Raw genomic sequence first — 15926 nt, 5'->3', positions numbered from 1 at the left:
CGGCCCGCACAAAATGGCCGCGGCGGGGAGGCCTGGGCGCGGGCGGCCGAGAGCGCGGCAGCGCCTCGTGTTCCCTGCCTCACCCGGTCCTCGTTAGCGGCCTGCGGGGCGCGGGCTGCGCCCGTCACCGTCACGTCGCGTCTGCGTGACCGCTCCATCTCCCAGCACCCCTTCCGCAGCGCCAAAAACGGTCTCAACGAGCGTGGCGAAAGCGTAACGGCAGAGCCGCCGCAGAGGCGCGTCTGCGCCAGTAACGTCAGATCGGACGCGAAAACAACCCAGGAAGATCGCTGTAACGCCGGAGGACGTCGCGTGACTAGGAACGACGTCTGGGCGCCTGAAAGTGCATCTTGCCACAACGACACGCAGGCGCTAAAACAAAATTGTAAGGGATGAGGTTTAAACGTCTGGAAGACATCAGTGCAGCGATGAGCTGCTGCTGGTCAGCAAGCGCCTAGCGCCTTGGTCTCGGCGTTGGGATGTCCCAACCGTCTGTTTCTCTCTAAAACCGGTAAAACTGAGCRTGTCGCTGGTCTTGCTGTGCTAGGATCATCACCTTTGGAGCACAGAGGCCCGAAACTTGCTAGAGTTAAAACAAGCTGCATGGGAAGAAAAAAGAGCTTTTAGAGATGTGAGCAGCAACCTCCCAAAATCAGGCAGGAAAACGTTTTTAACAGTGGATGTCTGCGTTCAGGGAGTATTACCGCTCCTTGCCCTGTTTGTCAGCCTCGGTGTGTTGTTTTCAATAAAGAGGGGAAAAATCCCACTGCTAGAGGCAGTGACCGCACGCCAACCTTTCASTGTAAGTACTGAGAAAGGAGCGCTGGAGGGCAAGTCTGTTACTGCTCCGTGGAAATCCAGCATCACGGCGCGTAAGTGATGCTAAGATGGGGTATGATGAGAGCCTGTTTGCCAGAGCCAGGCAAGAATGGGCTGTTATAAACACGGTGGAACGTTTGTTTTTGCAATACCGTTTTTCCCAAATCCATAGCCCTTTTGTGGCCGAGGAACTCGCTCCTTTCTTTGCCTCATTACTGCAGCTGTCGGAGGTCTGCACCTCTGCCTGGAAAACACGAGTAGCAGCTAGGAAGAAGTCCTAGCAAAAATCTGCATCGTTCCTGCGTTATCACACAATGCTCGGGAGATTTACAAAGGAGGGTGGGGAAGAGGAAAAAGTCACGGAGCTCCACTTATTTGCATTATTTCTAGGCTCTTTTCTTTGCAAGAGTCCATTTTAGTTTTTAAATGCAGTGAGTATATACCTCATACATAGCTTTATACAAACTTTATAGGTTTTAATTGACATCCCACTGTGACAGAGTAAAATCTGGCAAATAGACTATGTCTGTTTATACTGCATGCTCCCTTTTTGTTTTGCTAATAGTGTATACATACACACAAATCTTGTATACATACGCACAAACCAACCTAAAAGCGGCTTACTGCTTATCCCGGAGGTTCTCGCCATGGTTCATCGTGGCTGCTTTATGCAGCTGAGGCCATGCAAAACCTATAGAAGACAACTRGGAATTCACAAGGAGTAAAGGCAGGTAATAGCTTCCTACTGGTGCAAAGTAAAGCAGCTACCCAAGCAGCTCAGTTGGAGCACCCCATCCTTTTACAGTTCTTGCAGGTAGAGCCACGACTGCTAATACAATCCGAAACATACTTTTGGCTGCTCTGAAGCAAGGAGGAGTTTGATATAGACCTGGGTTTGGTTTAGAGCCACCCTGTGCTCTCACTTCAGTCCTGCAGCAAGCCTAGGAGCCAACACATGACAGTCAAGCTGGGAGTGCCAACTTCATCCATTCACACTGGGCTCGTGGTGGTCCATTGATAATGCTTGTGGTTCTGCAGTGTGCCTAAGCCATATACACAACTCTAATTGTCCAAGGGGCATGGTTTTGCTATGCTGGCTGTAGTGCTTTTAAGGATCGCTTACTTGAGCAAAGTTTTTCAATCCTGTTTGCATATGAAGGGAGACAAAGAATGTTTTCTAAATTCTTATCTGCCTGTGTCTTCATGGTTTCTGGTATATTCAAATTGAGTACATCAGTTGCCCAGGTTTAATTTTACATTTGCTTTTTTTTTTTTTTTTTAATTTTGAATCTGGAACATTAAAGATTTCATGTTTATTATTTCATGGCATGGAAGTTTGATATAACAATCAACTTTCTTACCAGCAACGTTCACTTTGATGGTTAGGGTGCTTATAGATCCAAATGCTTGAATAAAAATAAAAGAATAATTACAAATATGATACAATAATGTAAAAAGATCTCCAGTGCCTCAAGTTGGAATGAAAGTACTTTAAAATAGACTATTCTAGCAGTTTGAAAGAACAACCATGTACAAGCTGTTAGCATTTTAAATATGTTTATTTAGCAGCTTTTACAGTCAGCCTCCAAAAAAATTGGAGTCCTTCTGGTTTCYGAACCGTGTCAAGTGATGAAAATGCCTGCTAAGAACATCGAAGAAGCTAAACAGTGCACTCCTTTCTGAGAAACAGACATGTCTAATAGGGATTAATCTCTTTGAAAAGGCAAAATATAAATATATACACTCTAAAGTCACAACAACAATTTAAACGAACTACCTTAATTCAAGTGGGATCACAGTGGACAAATCCACATGATGTAAACTGCGGTTGTAAAATATCTCTGCTGTCTTCTTCTCAAAACCTGTCCAATTTCTGTCTACATTCTGCGATCTGCCCATTGCAGAGTTGAAGTACAGAAGCGCTGAAGTGTTGAATCTCAGGGGCTGTGCACGGGAAAAGGAGCTGGGGAAATACTCTGTTCTTTACACATTGCTCAGGGCATCCACACCAGGAAGAACTTTACCTGTTAGCAGTTAAGAAATTATAAATTAAAAAGGGCAGAGATTGGACCTGTATACACTTTTGTAGCTATTCAGGCATATAGGTTAAATTTAAACTGTTTCACACAGTGAATATGTTGTAGTGAGTATCCAGAGCATAACTCCACTCATATGTCAGCAGACAGATTCTTAAAGGACCACAGTCTTCAATGCTCAGTTAATAATAATTGTAAAGTTCTACCCAAGTCTCTGCTAGCATCAGATCCAAACACTAAGATCCTTTTCCATTTGAGTTTTGCAGCAACTCTACAGATCCAATCAAAAATGTGTTTGCTGTCAACTTTCTTCAATCTCTAATSGCTTGCAAATAGGATACTGGAGTGTACAGTGGAAATTTTAAGAATGAATTAAAGAAACAAAACCTGTAAGTTTTGAATCTAAAACACCCATGTCCAGGTATTTAGATGCTTCATCCTTCTTGATAGGAAGAAAGAATCTGATCACCTTTGAGTAAGACAACTCAGAATATTAAGTGTAGCATTTTCTAAAGCATCTTTTCTTCATTTTATCCTACTTCAATAATTAAGGGAGACCATTCTGCTTTTGCTTTTTTAAGAAAACCCACCTTCAAACATTCAAGCTGTGGCAGTGCTGAATTCTAACACTGTTCMCAACCCACTAGTTTGTTGGTCTGTCTTTCTTTCCTCAGAAGCTTTTCTAATTATCTAGACTTCCGTTACATTTAAAAGATCACACACACAAACCCACATTTTGGGCCAAAACTTAGGCAACTTTGTCCTTTTGAATAAATCAGTTGCACAGTGTTTCCTTCTAGCCATCTGGATTCTTTCCCTTTACCATCACTCACTAGGCAACAGAAACAAAAGCTCTGTCTCACATATAACTACTGGAAACTTAACAGCTGCAATGCAGTTTATTGCAGTTTCCCTTCTACAGAGTAGCTGACAGCATTAGATAATTTACACATATTGGGAAACAGCTAATTACCAGAGGAAATGAAAACTCATTTAGAGTACAATGTAACTCATTAGAAAAATCCTGTAAAATTCTCACCATTTTGGATTCTAAGTCTTCTTGTGTAGGTTTGTAAGCGATCACTAGAGGGCTCCCCAAAACCAGGGCGTTTCAAAACATAAAATACCTCCTAAAAATGAGGCCTCTATCCAAAATTTGAGATTATTTTAATCAAGTTTCACAAACTGAAAAGGGCTGTCTTGTATTTGGGTGTTTTAAACAGTCTGGTTAGCATGTCTCAGGATCAAACAGGGCATGATCTCAAGACTATCTTATTTTCTATCTCAGCATTTTTGCTTTCCAGGGGTGGCAGACTATGCTCTTTGCAAGAATCCTTCATTTTCTTTCCTCTCCTCCTCGAGGAGCACTAAGGAAAAAAGAGCTATGAGGAGCACGTTGCTCAAAGATTATGTGCAACTCCACAAGGTGAAACAGAAAAGATAYTCTGCTGTCATCCTTTCTTGAACATTAACACAGTGTAAAGCACCTAGAACTATGTGATTTGCTCAAGTTAAGAGGAAAGAGCAGTTACCCTCTAGCAGTTCCAGGCTGGCACCACCTCCTGTGCTGACATGGCTAACTTTATCCTCAGTGTTCCACTTTGCACAACAAGTGGCTGTATCCCCACCACCTGTCAAACAAGGAAAAAAAAAAATCAATGAGACAGAAGAAATTAAGATTTTGTTTGTTCGACTTAAGCAACATAGCCTTGCTACTGGCTGGTTGTGCTCCCAAATGCTCTGCATGGGTACGTACAGTGGTCTTCACAGCCAYGCCTGCAAGCTGAAGAGGAGCTGAGAACGCTAGAGAAGGAAAACAATTTGGCCAGTATTTTTCAGCTTGGCCTCAGCAAGTAGATGCTTCTTGCTCGGATTTAAGAGGACAGGAACATACACATACAACTACTTACCAATAATAGTGATGCAGCCCTTTCCAGTTACTTCCACCACTTTGTCCATCAGTGCTTTGGTTCCTGTGGCAAACTTGTCCCACTCAAAGACACCAACTGGACCGTTCCACACAATTTGCTTGGCCCTTCCCACAGCTTCAGCAAACTTCTTACTACTCTCATGGCCACAATCCAAGCCCTAAGACAAGCAAGAGAAAGCATACGTACAGTTACTGACAACCGTCATCTCAAGTCAACAGTGTCTAGCTGGGATCCTCAGAAGTTTTTCATCCCTCCCCTTCATTACACATCCAACAGAACACCCCTCCATTAACACTCCCAGGTATCAAACACTTATTAGATCTGAAGTAGACAGGCTAGTCATGGGGCTTGGAAGGGCCTGACAGCTCTGTTTTCATAGCCTTAAGCTTGCTGCTGATGCAACAARCAGAAACAGCAACAGACCGGATACAAAAGGAGAGTTTCTCTGTACGCACTGAATACTGAGGAACAAAGAGATTTGCTAGCAGCTGCTGCTGTAGGATGGAGTCTAGTGTGGTATTTGTCTTTTTAGTATGAGTCACTTTAAAATATATGTCAGATGTTTGAAGCCTCGTTTAGAAAGCTTTTGCCTACTCTAATTAAATTCTGGACAAATAAAAGGATTTCTACTGCACTCAGATCTGAAGGTTTTACAAGTTTGCTGTTTTAATCCAAATCTCAGAAAAGCTACTTTAGGCTTAAAAATTCAAGACAAACCACATGGCTTCAGTTTCATTAAGCCAATGTACTCCATGCAACTGACTCCTTTCAGAAACATTTACAAAGGATCGTATGTACTATTTTTATTCCTTTAAAAAGTGTCCTTCCCACTCTGCTGCCCACTGTGCTTTTTTTAGTTGCTTGGCTATTAAAACTTACCATCCAGCCATCAGGAATGCCTGAAGCCACTGTAGCTTCTCCAGTCTGTGCATGCTCATCAAATTTGTCTGCCGTGATGAAGTCAACAGGCAGAGTAATTTTCACACCGTTCTTCTCTGCCTTAGCCATCAGGTCCTTGACGATTTTTGATCCCTCTTCATCAAACAGAGAGTTGCCAATCTACAAAAATTATTAGGGGGTGAGGGAAAGTAGGGAAGAAAAGGGCAGGGAGTGAGGCATTCATTTAGCTGCTGGTCATTACAGAAGAGAACAGCAGCAGTCAGCCATACTACTTGGGTGGCAATTCTGGAGAGACTGTTCCTTAAACCACCTAAACATTGTCAGTAATCCTTGTTTTTGCAGACTGATTGTCAAGAAAATTTTCTGTGCTCCCTGCTCTCACAAGAGTCAATATAGTCAATTCCTAATACCAGAATACTCAAGAGATTTCTGGTCATCACCTTTACTAGGAGCAGACACAGAAGTGCTCTTTTCATACCTGCATGTTGTTGATCACTTTGAGGAAGGTGAATGCCATTCCACCGCCAATGATCATCTCATTGACTTTATCCAACATGTTATTGATCAGCTGGATCTTATCCTGAACTTTAGCTCTGGGAAAAGAGAGAGAGTGAACAGTGTAGCCACAGCCCTAAACTCCTCAGATGAAACATATTGTTTTTAGCTAGATGGCGTGAAGCCTCATAATGAGTTCTTGGCTACTCAGTAACAGCAAGGTTTGATTGCGGCATATCAAGGGCACTCAGAGAACGAGGCAACAAAGGAACTGTGGGGAGTGGGCAGAAAGGGAATTTGGCAACTCAGTAAGTTGCTGGTTAACACTGTGCTTAGAAGAGCATTATTTAGCCTTACTTTTTTTTCCCCCTTACTTGTATATAAGCTTCATCTGGCACTTTAATGCCTGTTTCCCTGGACCGTTCAGCAAGGCAGAGCAAGGATCAGAGCACCATCATTCACAGCCACTGTCCAACTCTGATTCGCTATACCATGCTGCCCTATGCTCAGCTCCCATAACTAGCCCAAATCCAGCTCCCCATCACACTCGCAGCACAGCTTCGAACTACCAAAATGACCTGTTGTGCAGAACTGCCCTCCCTAAAAGCAGATGACTGCTTTCGGCACAAGATACGAACGATAACGGAATAACAATGCCAAAATTACTTTAAGCAAGAATGTCAAAGGAGGCAGGAAATGSACTCAAATCTCCTGTCTTCTTTAATGCCATATGCTGAATTTTGTTGTTGCTATTCTCTGAAAGAAAGCTCGGTAAAGATCTTTGGAGACAGCCCTGGGCTAATTCTAGACTTGCGCACAGGAGACCTGCGTTTTAGTCTCAGTTTAGCTGTGTTTTGCTTGATGACATTAGGTAACACTCTTTCCTTTTGTTGCTTCAGTTTCTCTGTCTCAAAAACAGGGATAATGATATGGATTTCATTAATAAAATGCTTTCATGCTGAAGAAATAGGTATTGCCTCTACAGTTCCCACCTCAGTGGCCAGGGAGCGCTCTGGCATAAACCACCCATCATAAACCCCAATTCAAGCAGTGAAGTTGTTATTGTCATTGTACTAGGGGAGTTGAACTGATAAAGAAGCTATTGAWGATACAGATAGAGCCACACCAAAACCTGCAGGGCCCTCCTTCCTGTGCACAGCTCTCAGCAAGGAAACAAATGCGAAGGTGAACTGGACTTCTGCCTCTTTCACTTGCACATACCCTGCTCCTAACACTGAATTGCTTTCCTGATAGTAGTTCTTTGTCAGCACATTTCATTTCCATTTTATTTGTTAAAACATTTTTTTTTCCCACTTCAACTTCTGGATCCAATCTTGTTATACACAAGAGGCAGCCAACCTGCAGCTGAACCACATGCAGCTTGCAAGTGGGCCTTCCCTCTGGGCTACTGTGGGAGGAGACAACGGAGTAAAACTCGCTAAGATACTGCCACCTCACCTGGGAATAGCTGCACCACCACTGGAGCAGTGGTGTTTTCAAACAGATAAAGTTATTCTGTGACTCTGAACTGCTCTCAGAGCTCCCACTGTGACTCACCAAGATGCACAGTTGGTATTCATCAGTCCTTGGCCAGATAGCGAGTTTTGTGTCCAGCTCCTAGACTTTGATATGCTGGTCATCCCTGTTGCACCTCTCTAATAGCTTATTTTGTTCCAATTGGATTTACAACACTTCCAGACTTTAGTAATAGACTTGATATTTTAATAATTTGGCCATCTGAAGAGCAACTCTAACTCAAACATCTGATGGGTAATAAAGTAATAAACTTTCCCTTGATTCCACCAAGGTCAATGAGGAGTACATAAGCACTTAATGACAGATAGCCTGCAAGCTCTAAAATTTGGAAGAGTATTAATAATAATAATAAAGTTCAGTATAAYTGAGGTCACAGATGATGTTTAAAACTTTGTGAGAACTGAATACTACTTAAAAAGCATATTCATGTGTGGTAAGAGCAGGAATAAGCCACATACTTTAATTGAGAACAGAGATATGTTATGGTGTTGAAGCTTTGCATTAATTAGCAAAATATTTTACTTCACCCAAGAAACTAAAATAGACTATCATAGAACTACTGTGTTAAACTGAGTATGCATATACCAGCATGCAGTGGGAAATTATTTCTATACACAAGTAGTCACTCAGTTCTGCAGCTTCAAGACTCCTTGTACATGAGCTGTTGCTAAAGAGCAGGGGCTCATCCAGCTACAGTAGGTCACCATTGCATAATGACAGACTGTGTCAACTTACAAGGTGCTGAGCTTGCAGGATGCTTGTACTCTGAACTCTGGAGGAAAGGTCACTGACAGTGTTTCAGGGCCATCGTGTGTACCTAACAGCTTGCCTGGTTCATCTGTGYAACAAACTGCCACGGACTAACTCAGATTAGAGGATATAAGGGGGTTAAGAGGTATTATGAGGAGACCACAACAACATTATCACAAGAGTGGACAGGGTCAGTTAGCTCCTTCAAAATCCACATCTTACAGAGATCTCAGCACATATCTACAAATCTGAACCTCAGGTATACTTCCAGGGAAGGCACCTGTTTGAACCAAACCAAGAAAACTTTTAATTTCTTACAGAGAAGAAGCTGGTGTTAAAGAAAAATAAAAAGTGGACACATTCTCGAGTCTTACCCTCCAAGAATTGCTAAGAAGGGTCTCTCTGGACTTTCTAGGGCCTTAGCAAAATAATCCAGTTCTTTCTTCATCAGGAAGCCAGCAGCCTTCTGAGGCAGATTGACACCTACCATGGAGCTGTAGAAAAGATGTGTAGAGAAGAAAGGAGAAATTCTGTATCAGTACAAGTCCAAACAAYCTGTGTATCACAGTATTACAAAGCCAATCCTTTACTCAGCTGCAGCAGTGAGAATATCTACTACTTRCATGAAAAGAAACACCTGGTTTTTCTTTTCCTAGTTTGCCAAGCCAGCTGCACAAGTTTACTGCTCTGAGGTTGTTTTTTCATAAACCATTTTGATATGCAAGACAGCATTAATCAGGGATCCAAAATGCTGGGGAAGCAAATAAGCAGAGGAAAAGCAGAGATATCTTCCTCCAAAAACATTAGATTATGAAATAAAGCTCAAAGAGGTCCACTACAGAGTTTGCATGTATGTGTAGCTAAACCCACTSGATGAGAATAATCAATTGGGGCCACTAAACTACAGGAAAAGAGGGTTGTTATAATTGCACGAGTGTTTATACAAGTCCTAATCAAGGCGGTATCTTCAGAGTTTCAACTGTCTCCTGTTCTCATCAGAGAGGAACTTTAAATAGCATACAACTCCTCTGCAGAGTACATGTTCAGGAAGAAAACAGCAGAATAATAGGAAAAGAAAAAAAAAGGAAAAAAAAAAAAAGATGAATACACACCTGTGAGCTCGGTGGGCAGTTCCAAAAGCATCATTGACATAAACATCTCCCAGTTTAGAAAGAGAGGCTCTGAAAGCCTCCACCTTGGCAGAATCAGCCTTGATCTAAGAAGATAAAGAGCGACAAGTTTGTGCTATTCAGTTACAAACATAGAGCTGCTTTTGACGTTAGAATCAAATAGAATCAAATTATGCCATTTGGCTTGTAAACCCAAAGCAAAGGAAGGACTGCTGAAGAAATTTTATCGGCTTATCCTGTGGGTCACTGTATTTCATATGCTCTTTCTCAGTCCAGTAGGAGCAACAAAAAGATTTAAATGGTTTAAAATCAATGTCAAGTCCCAGAGCTTGCTATTCCCCAACACATGATGACTGTTTCTACCTYAAGCTTCAAGTTTTTAGGGCATCAGTAGGGCAGGAATAAATTCCAACTCTACCGATCTTTAGGTCTCTCTTGAACAGATTTTCAGTTGTGTGCAATGAACTGTAACACAGAAAGGGAGCATAGCGACAAGACAATGCTAAGGTAGGAGTAAACACACTCATGCTCAATGAGCAAAAATTTGCTTCCTATCACCACAGGTAAAAGGATGAGCACCAGAAAAGTTCACATAGCAACCACATTGAGAACTAATTTAYAAACAGCCTGCACAGCAACATGGGCCATGGCGACACCAGGCAATTGAGGAATGCTGGAGATAAGTGTGGAACAGGTGTGTACAGATGCATTTCTGTTAACAGGCGCTTTCTCCATCCTCCAGCATCCTCTCAAATCCTCATAGGATGGTTCAAGTAGTTCAGTTTTCTTTCCCACCACCAGAAAGACAGTGGTGCTGTCCTGGAGAGTGAAGTGGCTTCCYGGACCTTGTTCATAGCCATGTGCTGTTAAAGAACTACCTGGACTAGCAGTCAGGCAATCACTTCTGCAAGTGCCTTTCTGCCTCATCAGCTCACCATCCCACATGAGGTCTTTTCTCTTACTGCATCTGCTGGTACCAAGATGTAGTATCACAAGGGCGATAGCAGGAAGTACGCTAATATATAACAGATGGTTCAGCAAGGCTTTGGATGTCCCATTTACTCATGTAGCCTTAGCAGGAAAAGACAAGCCAAAGGGACTGCAAGATGGTAGAATAATGCTGTCAACTGCTCCTTCACTTGCTAAATTGACTGGCTTTACGCAACAAAATTAAGTGTTCCTGTTTATACAGTAACATTGTAAGCAGAACACAAGAGGCTCTGAATAAGGGAACCACTGCCACTTCATCTGCTCTGGGGAGCCATTTTCCAGCTGCCAGTTCAATCTGCATTCTTGCATAGCATCATTATTTCCATAGCACTGGCTTTCACTTCTATTAGGACAAGTAGGTCCATCAACTGTACCTCTCCTGTTGTGCTCAACTGCATTGCATACTTCCATATGCATAGAGACAGCTAAATAATGCATGAATTACAGAAGTGCACAAATCAAGGGAACATTTCCCACAGAAAACTAAATTCTCGTGTCTCTGTTCTCCCTGCCACCATACTGGCTTCCAGTGGCACAAGGTGATGGTGAATAATTCCAGCCTTGATCAACTTCTCATTGCCATCTGCAAAGGCTTACTAGTTCTCTGGGCCATTTTTTTAAGCTACAAGAGTCTTGTGTCACTCCATAAAGGGCACCACACGATGTCAGCATTCCACTCCACGCACTGAATCTGATAGGAGCCATGGCCTGAGGAAAGTTAACGGGGTCACCGTCGCTAAGAAAAGCAGCTGTCTGGAGCAAGCATTCTTCCTGACCTTCAAGAAAATGTCAGAGGTGCACAGCAGCCTGGATTSTAGTGGCTACTCTAATAGAAAGCAGCCTTACTCAGGGGTTTGAGAATCCCTACACAGTACAACGTTTAGACATTGCATTACAACATTAAGCAGAGAAGAGCAAAGGAAATGTGGTTTTCATGGTCCCAATGACAGTAAGCTATCTTTGACAGGCTTTGTTTTAGACATCCTCAGATGAAGTCTAATAAGCAGCAACCAGTTTCCTGCACAGCCCTTCTCAGCCTTTCTTTTAGTGGCATAGCCATCTATAGCCTTTCACTTAAACATTTTCATTTTGGAACTTCTTCCTGTTGCTCAAAATACTCAGTGTTTACCTACAGCGAGCACATGTTTTCCGACTTCTCAAGAATGTTTTAGAGTTAAAAAAAAAAAAAATAGATGTGAAGAAATTACACACAGTGTTTCCTCTCTTTTTTTCCTTTTTTTTCCAGATAAATAGGCTTAGTTTAGCACTTAATGAGATTCCAAAAAGATAATGTCCACTGAGGGCTTTTAAGGCTCTAAGGCCAGTTTCTGTGTCAGATTTGTCATTGTAAAAATTCAGGGTGTTTGACTTAAACTCAGAGCACAAGTGGTCAGACTTACTGCACAAAAGCACGCTGACATCCTTTCGAAAACAAATTGATAAACAGCACTCCAGACAGACATCTAGGTCCTTGTCAGTCTAGAACAAACAAGGTACAAAGGCCAGTACAGGCRTGCACAGAGACAAGACTTCAAGCCTCACCTTGTTCCCTGAAGCATCCTTCCCTTTCCCTTCTTCTTCTACATGAAACCGGAGGTTCTCCAGGAGGATAATGGAGCCAGCTGCAGGATTAGCACAGGCCTTCTCCACCTCAGGACCAACACAATCCTTCAGAAATAAGACCTCCCTGGAGACACAGGATATACACYGTCAGCCCACCAATTACTCTTCCTTTCAGAAAGGAAAGCATCCAGGCCCACCGACAGGGCCTGATGCATGCTGAACTGCTCTTCTACTTCACCTGCCCATGAGAGCTTTAAGCTCCACAGCCACTGGAGCCAAGGAGAACTTTTCAGGCATGGGAACACCGTCTGGGCGACCCAGATGACTCATCAAAACCACTGACTTGGCTCCATGATCCAAGCAGTGCTTGATGGTAGGAACAGCCGCCTTGATTCTGTAATGGCAGAGAACAAGAAGTGAAAAAGGATTCACACAGAGGTTACCAGGCAAGCAGAATTATTGACCACTTAGCTGAAAGCCCCTCAAAAAGGGCAGAAGAAATAGAGCATAAGAGCAGGACTATTATTTAAGAAGTCCATCCTACCTTGGATGTTTGCATGATTCAGCCTACCTCTTGAAAGACAGTATGGTATCATTACCAGTATTTCCCACAAAAGAATACTGGGCTTCTCAGGAACCCTCTGCTTGCTAGTTCTTATGTCCAGGCGATTAACTACATCTCACAGAATACAGCTTTCCCAGTGGAGCATAACCTAGTCCTCTCACAAGGAAAGCAGGAAGGAATTCTTACAGTCCCTGAAGCACAGTCCAGCATGCATCAACAGCATTGTATATCTCAGTGCATTTTCAGATGTTCCACTGTTATCTTCTGAGAGATGTAGGGCACAAGAGTCAAATGCACTTTGCCATCTAAATTCTGCTGACTGCTTGAAGCTAAGAAATGCCAGGAAACTGGAACATTACCATGCCTCCTAGTTTAGTCAGTGATCCTGAACCAATAAAAGGAAGGCTGGGGATGCTGAGCAGTGAGCTTATACATCAAATTCTCACATAAAGCCAAAGAGGCATGCTTGTGAAACAGTCTTAGCACTGCAACCAGATTTAAAAAATGAAGTTTAGAATCTGTGCTGTTAGAAACATTTTCTGTATACTTTCCACAGCACCAATGGTGAGAAGCAGCCTGTAGTAAGTATAGTTTGCTAACAGCTGCATTTTTTTTAATAACAGTTATCATATTTACTGAGATGCCTTTAATTGCCTGGTAGCAACAACTGACAGATTAACCACAAGTAGCTTTCCAGATACTGCTAACAGTACTGGGCTGAAATCAGAGAGAAAATGGACTTTGGGGCTTCCATCTGGGACGGAAACTGGGCCTTACCTTTGATTGTTGGTTATTTTGTGATCTTTCATTGGAACATTGAAGTCAACCCAAAAAAAAAAAAAAAAAAAGTGAATATACAACAAATGCCTTTAACAAAGGATATGAAGCCTGTCAATAAAAGGAGTGGCTAGAAAAACAGTTACAATTAAATTTAAAGCAAGATTTTCAGTTCTGCTGTGCACAAGTCTCAGCACGAAATTAACATATTGTTAGCCACTTCGGGTTGTAACAACAAAATGCAAACAGAACAAACATCAAGTAGAGCGACTTAGTAAAGTTATGCCACTAATACATCCTAGCAGTTATGACTACAGCAGCAATGATRCATATGCAGTAGCAATGAAGCATAAAACTGCCATTCATTTAGAAAATTGTGCTCTCACATCACTGACTTAGGGGCTTCCCAGGCAAAGGAAGTGGATAATGTAAAGTAACATTGTGTTCTCCAATAAGGCCTCTTCAATACTCAATTAGGTGGSTCTGGCAAATAGACAGGCTGAAGCAGCTGTCCAGTCATTGCCTACAGCTTTGAATTTTTGTTAAGTCTATCAAGGGGATTTCTGACTTTTTCTGAAAGGTTTTCAAAGCGGAGATCTGTTATTGGTGAGACAGCTATTGTACTGGATGGCGCACTTTAATTATTTACCTCTGACCTCTCTGCAGCTAACTGCTGCAGCTTATTACATTCCCGCTGGAAGAGCCCATGTGGATCTAGAGGTAACTTCCCTACGGCATGCCGGTTGAAGAGAGGAAAGGGAGGAGTTTCATCAGCCATTTCTGAGCAGCCTACCTTGTGCCCATGTGCTGACTGAGCGGCAACAGGAAGCTGAGTTGCGTAACAGCTAAAGGCAGAATTTACTCATCAAATGCCAAAATGATGGAGTCTTTTCTCCCATCTAACGTGCTCAAAGAAAGCATGGCCRACGCATGATCCCTAAGCAGAAAAATCCTTTTCTTTTGGGGAGGGAGAGAAAGCCTCACTACTGTAACTGTATATTGGAATGARGAAAATGAAATGCTACACTGCAGTTTATTGAGCATTGATCTATATTAAAGAACACCAAAATTCAAGAGGTTGCTTGGATTTTCTTGTAGCACGCTCAGCAGAAGAGACATATGGATAGAGTYTCAAAAGCTGTCAGCAAAATAGAGGTAGCTGAGCAAAAAAAAAAATCAACTGGCAACCCACAGTACAATGGACTAATTCTGAAAAGGTGAAAAAAAAAGCACCACAATCATGCTATGATTGCTATTCTAAAATGATTGCTATGCTATTCTAAAATGAGTGAATAAAAGAATAATTTGCTTTGCAGAGCCAGAGCTACAAAAGATCCCGTCCACCCTTGCTCCTCGCTGCAGGCCTGATAAGTCAACTCTGCTGAAATCTGAGCTCCCCACCCCTATTTCTGTGAAAGCCACTGCCTTTGGCATTACGACTGGAAGATAAGCAGGTTAGGAGTATACCAAAATTATCATGAATAAGAGGAGAGAAAAAAGGCACTAATTTTCATAGTAGTGAGAGCACACGGCGATTCTTTTCAAGGAAATGAAGCGCAGGCAGGAAACACAAAGACTAGCACATTATCTGCCGTTTCACTCTGTTTTAGTAGCCAGGCAAAAAAATTGCAAGGATAGATACGGATATTAACTATTGGAGACCAAAAAATCAGCCAGTCCAGCCGCTATAATGCAGAACATGTCAGAAGAGGAAATCCCGGAGGGATGGCAAGAAATTCGGCTGTTATGAAGATGTAAAGTTTTCTGTTACACCACGTTTAGGAAAGGCACACAAATTCTGAGCTTGTTTCTTTGATACTCATTAGGGATCCAATTTTTGGCATTTCCGGGAAATTTCTAGGAAACTGCTTGAAAGCAAGGCAATAGAGAAAAAAATTAAAAAGGCACATCTCTGATACAGAGATTGCAGGAAAGGGGAAGTTACAAAGTTATTACAGCGACCTGCTCACACGGCAAGGTAGCAAATATTTATGCATCGCGTAGGGATGACCTTGGACAAAGAACAGCACAGGGAAGGGTGCACCTAGAGCCGCACGCCGCGTTTGGCAGCCGTTCCCACATCAGGCCTTCGCACTTTGCCAAGGAGCTATAACTTCCGACTTTAAAGCGTCATGTCAGAAAGCCCCAAATACCTGCAATTCAGCTCTTGTTAGGAGGGAAAAGGGAAAGAAGAAGAAAAGGTTATCTCACGGCTCGCCGGCCAGATTACGCGGCCGCTTTTTACGGCGGCGCCTTCGGGATGCGCAGCGGGACGGGGGCGGGGGACGGCGGAAGGGCTGTCCGGCAGCAGCTGCCCCCTTCCCCGCGGAGCCCGGCCGCGGCGGCGCCGCCTCACCTCATGACCACGCGCTTGCCCTTCACGTCCACCTTGTCGAGGGTGAGCTTGTTGGAGAGAGACATCCTGCCCGCCGCC

The 15926-nt window shown here is 42.9% G+C and overlaps 1 protein-coding gene across 1 annotated transcript; it reads right to left on the bottom strand.

The window, feature by feature from the left end:
* Positions 1-2359: 2359 nt before the first annotated feature.
* Positions 2360-15920, bottom strand: PGK1 (phosphoglycerate kinase 1). The gene is made up of 11 exons (XM_085319782.1): positions 15850-15920; positions 13493-13544; positions 12389-12544; positions 12130-12274; positions 9580-9683; positions 8842-8961; positions 6165-6279; positions 5666-5845; positions 4766-4943; positions 4388-4486; positions 2360-2843 (listed from the first exon to the last, which is right to left on the bottom strand). Exons 1-11 carry the CDS (start codon positions 15911-15913, stop codon positions 2803-2805), a joined length of 1254 nt encoding a protein of 417 aa, XP_085175908.1. The 5' UTR covers positions 15914-15920; the 3' UTR covers positions 2360-2802.
* Positions 15921-15926: the final 6 nt, after the last annotated feature.

Source organism: Rhea americana, unplaced genomic scaffold (genome assembly GCF_003343005.1).
Source record: "Rhea americana isolate MKP2758 unplaced genomic scaffold, rheAme1 scaffold_6, whole genome shotgun sequence".
In the NCBI taxonomy this organism is placed as follows: Eukaryota; Metazoa; Chordata; class Aves; order Rheiformes; family Rheidae; genus Rhea; species Rhea americana.
This window is presented reverse-complemented; position numbering and strand designations above follow the sequence as displayed.

Bases quoted from the DNA above. Each gene is read 5' to 3' on its own strand.
- PGK1 (XM_085319782.1), bottom strand. From the start codon at position 15,913: ATGTCTCTCTCCAACAAGCTCACCCTCGACAAGGTGGACGTGAAGGGC. The intron at 8,962-9,579 runs GTGTGTATTCAT...TCTTTTCTACAG, and splicing joins ACTGCCCACCGAGCTCACAG to CTCCATGGTAGGTGTCAATC. The intron at 4,944-5,665 runs GTAAGTTTTAAT...TGCTTGTCTTAG, and splicing joins GCATTCCTGATGGCTGGATG to GGCTTGGATTGTGGCCATGA.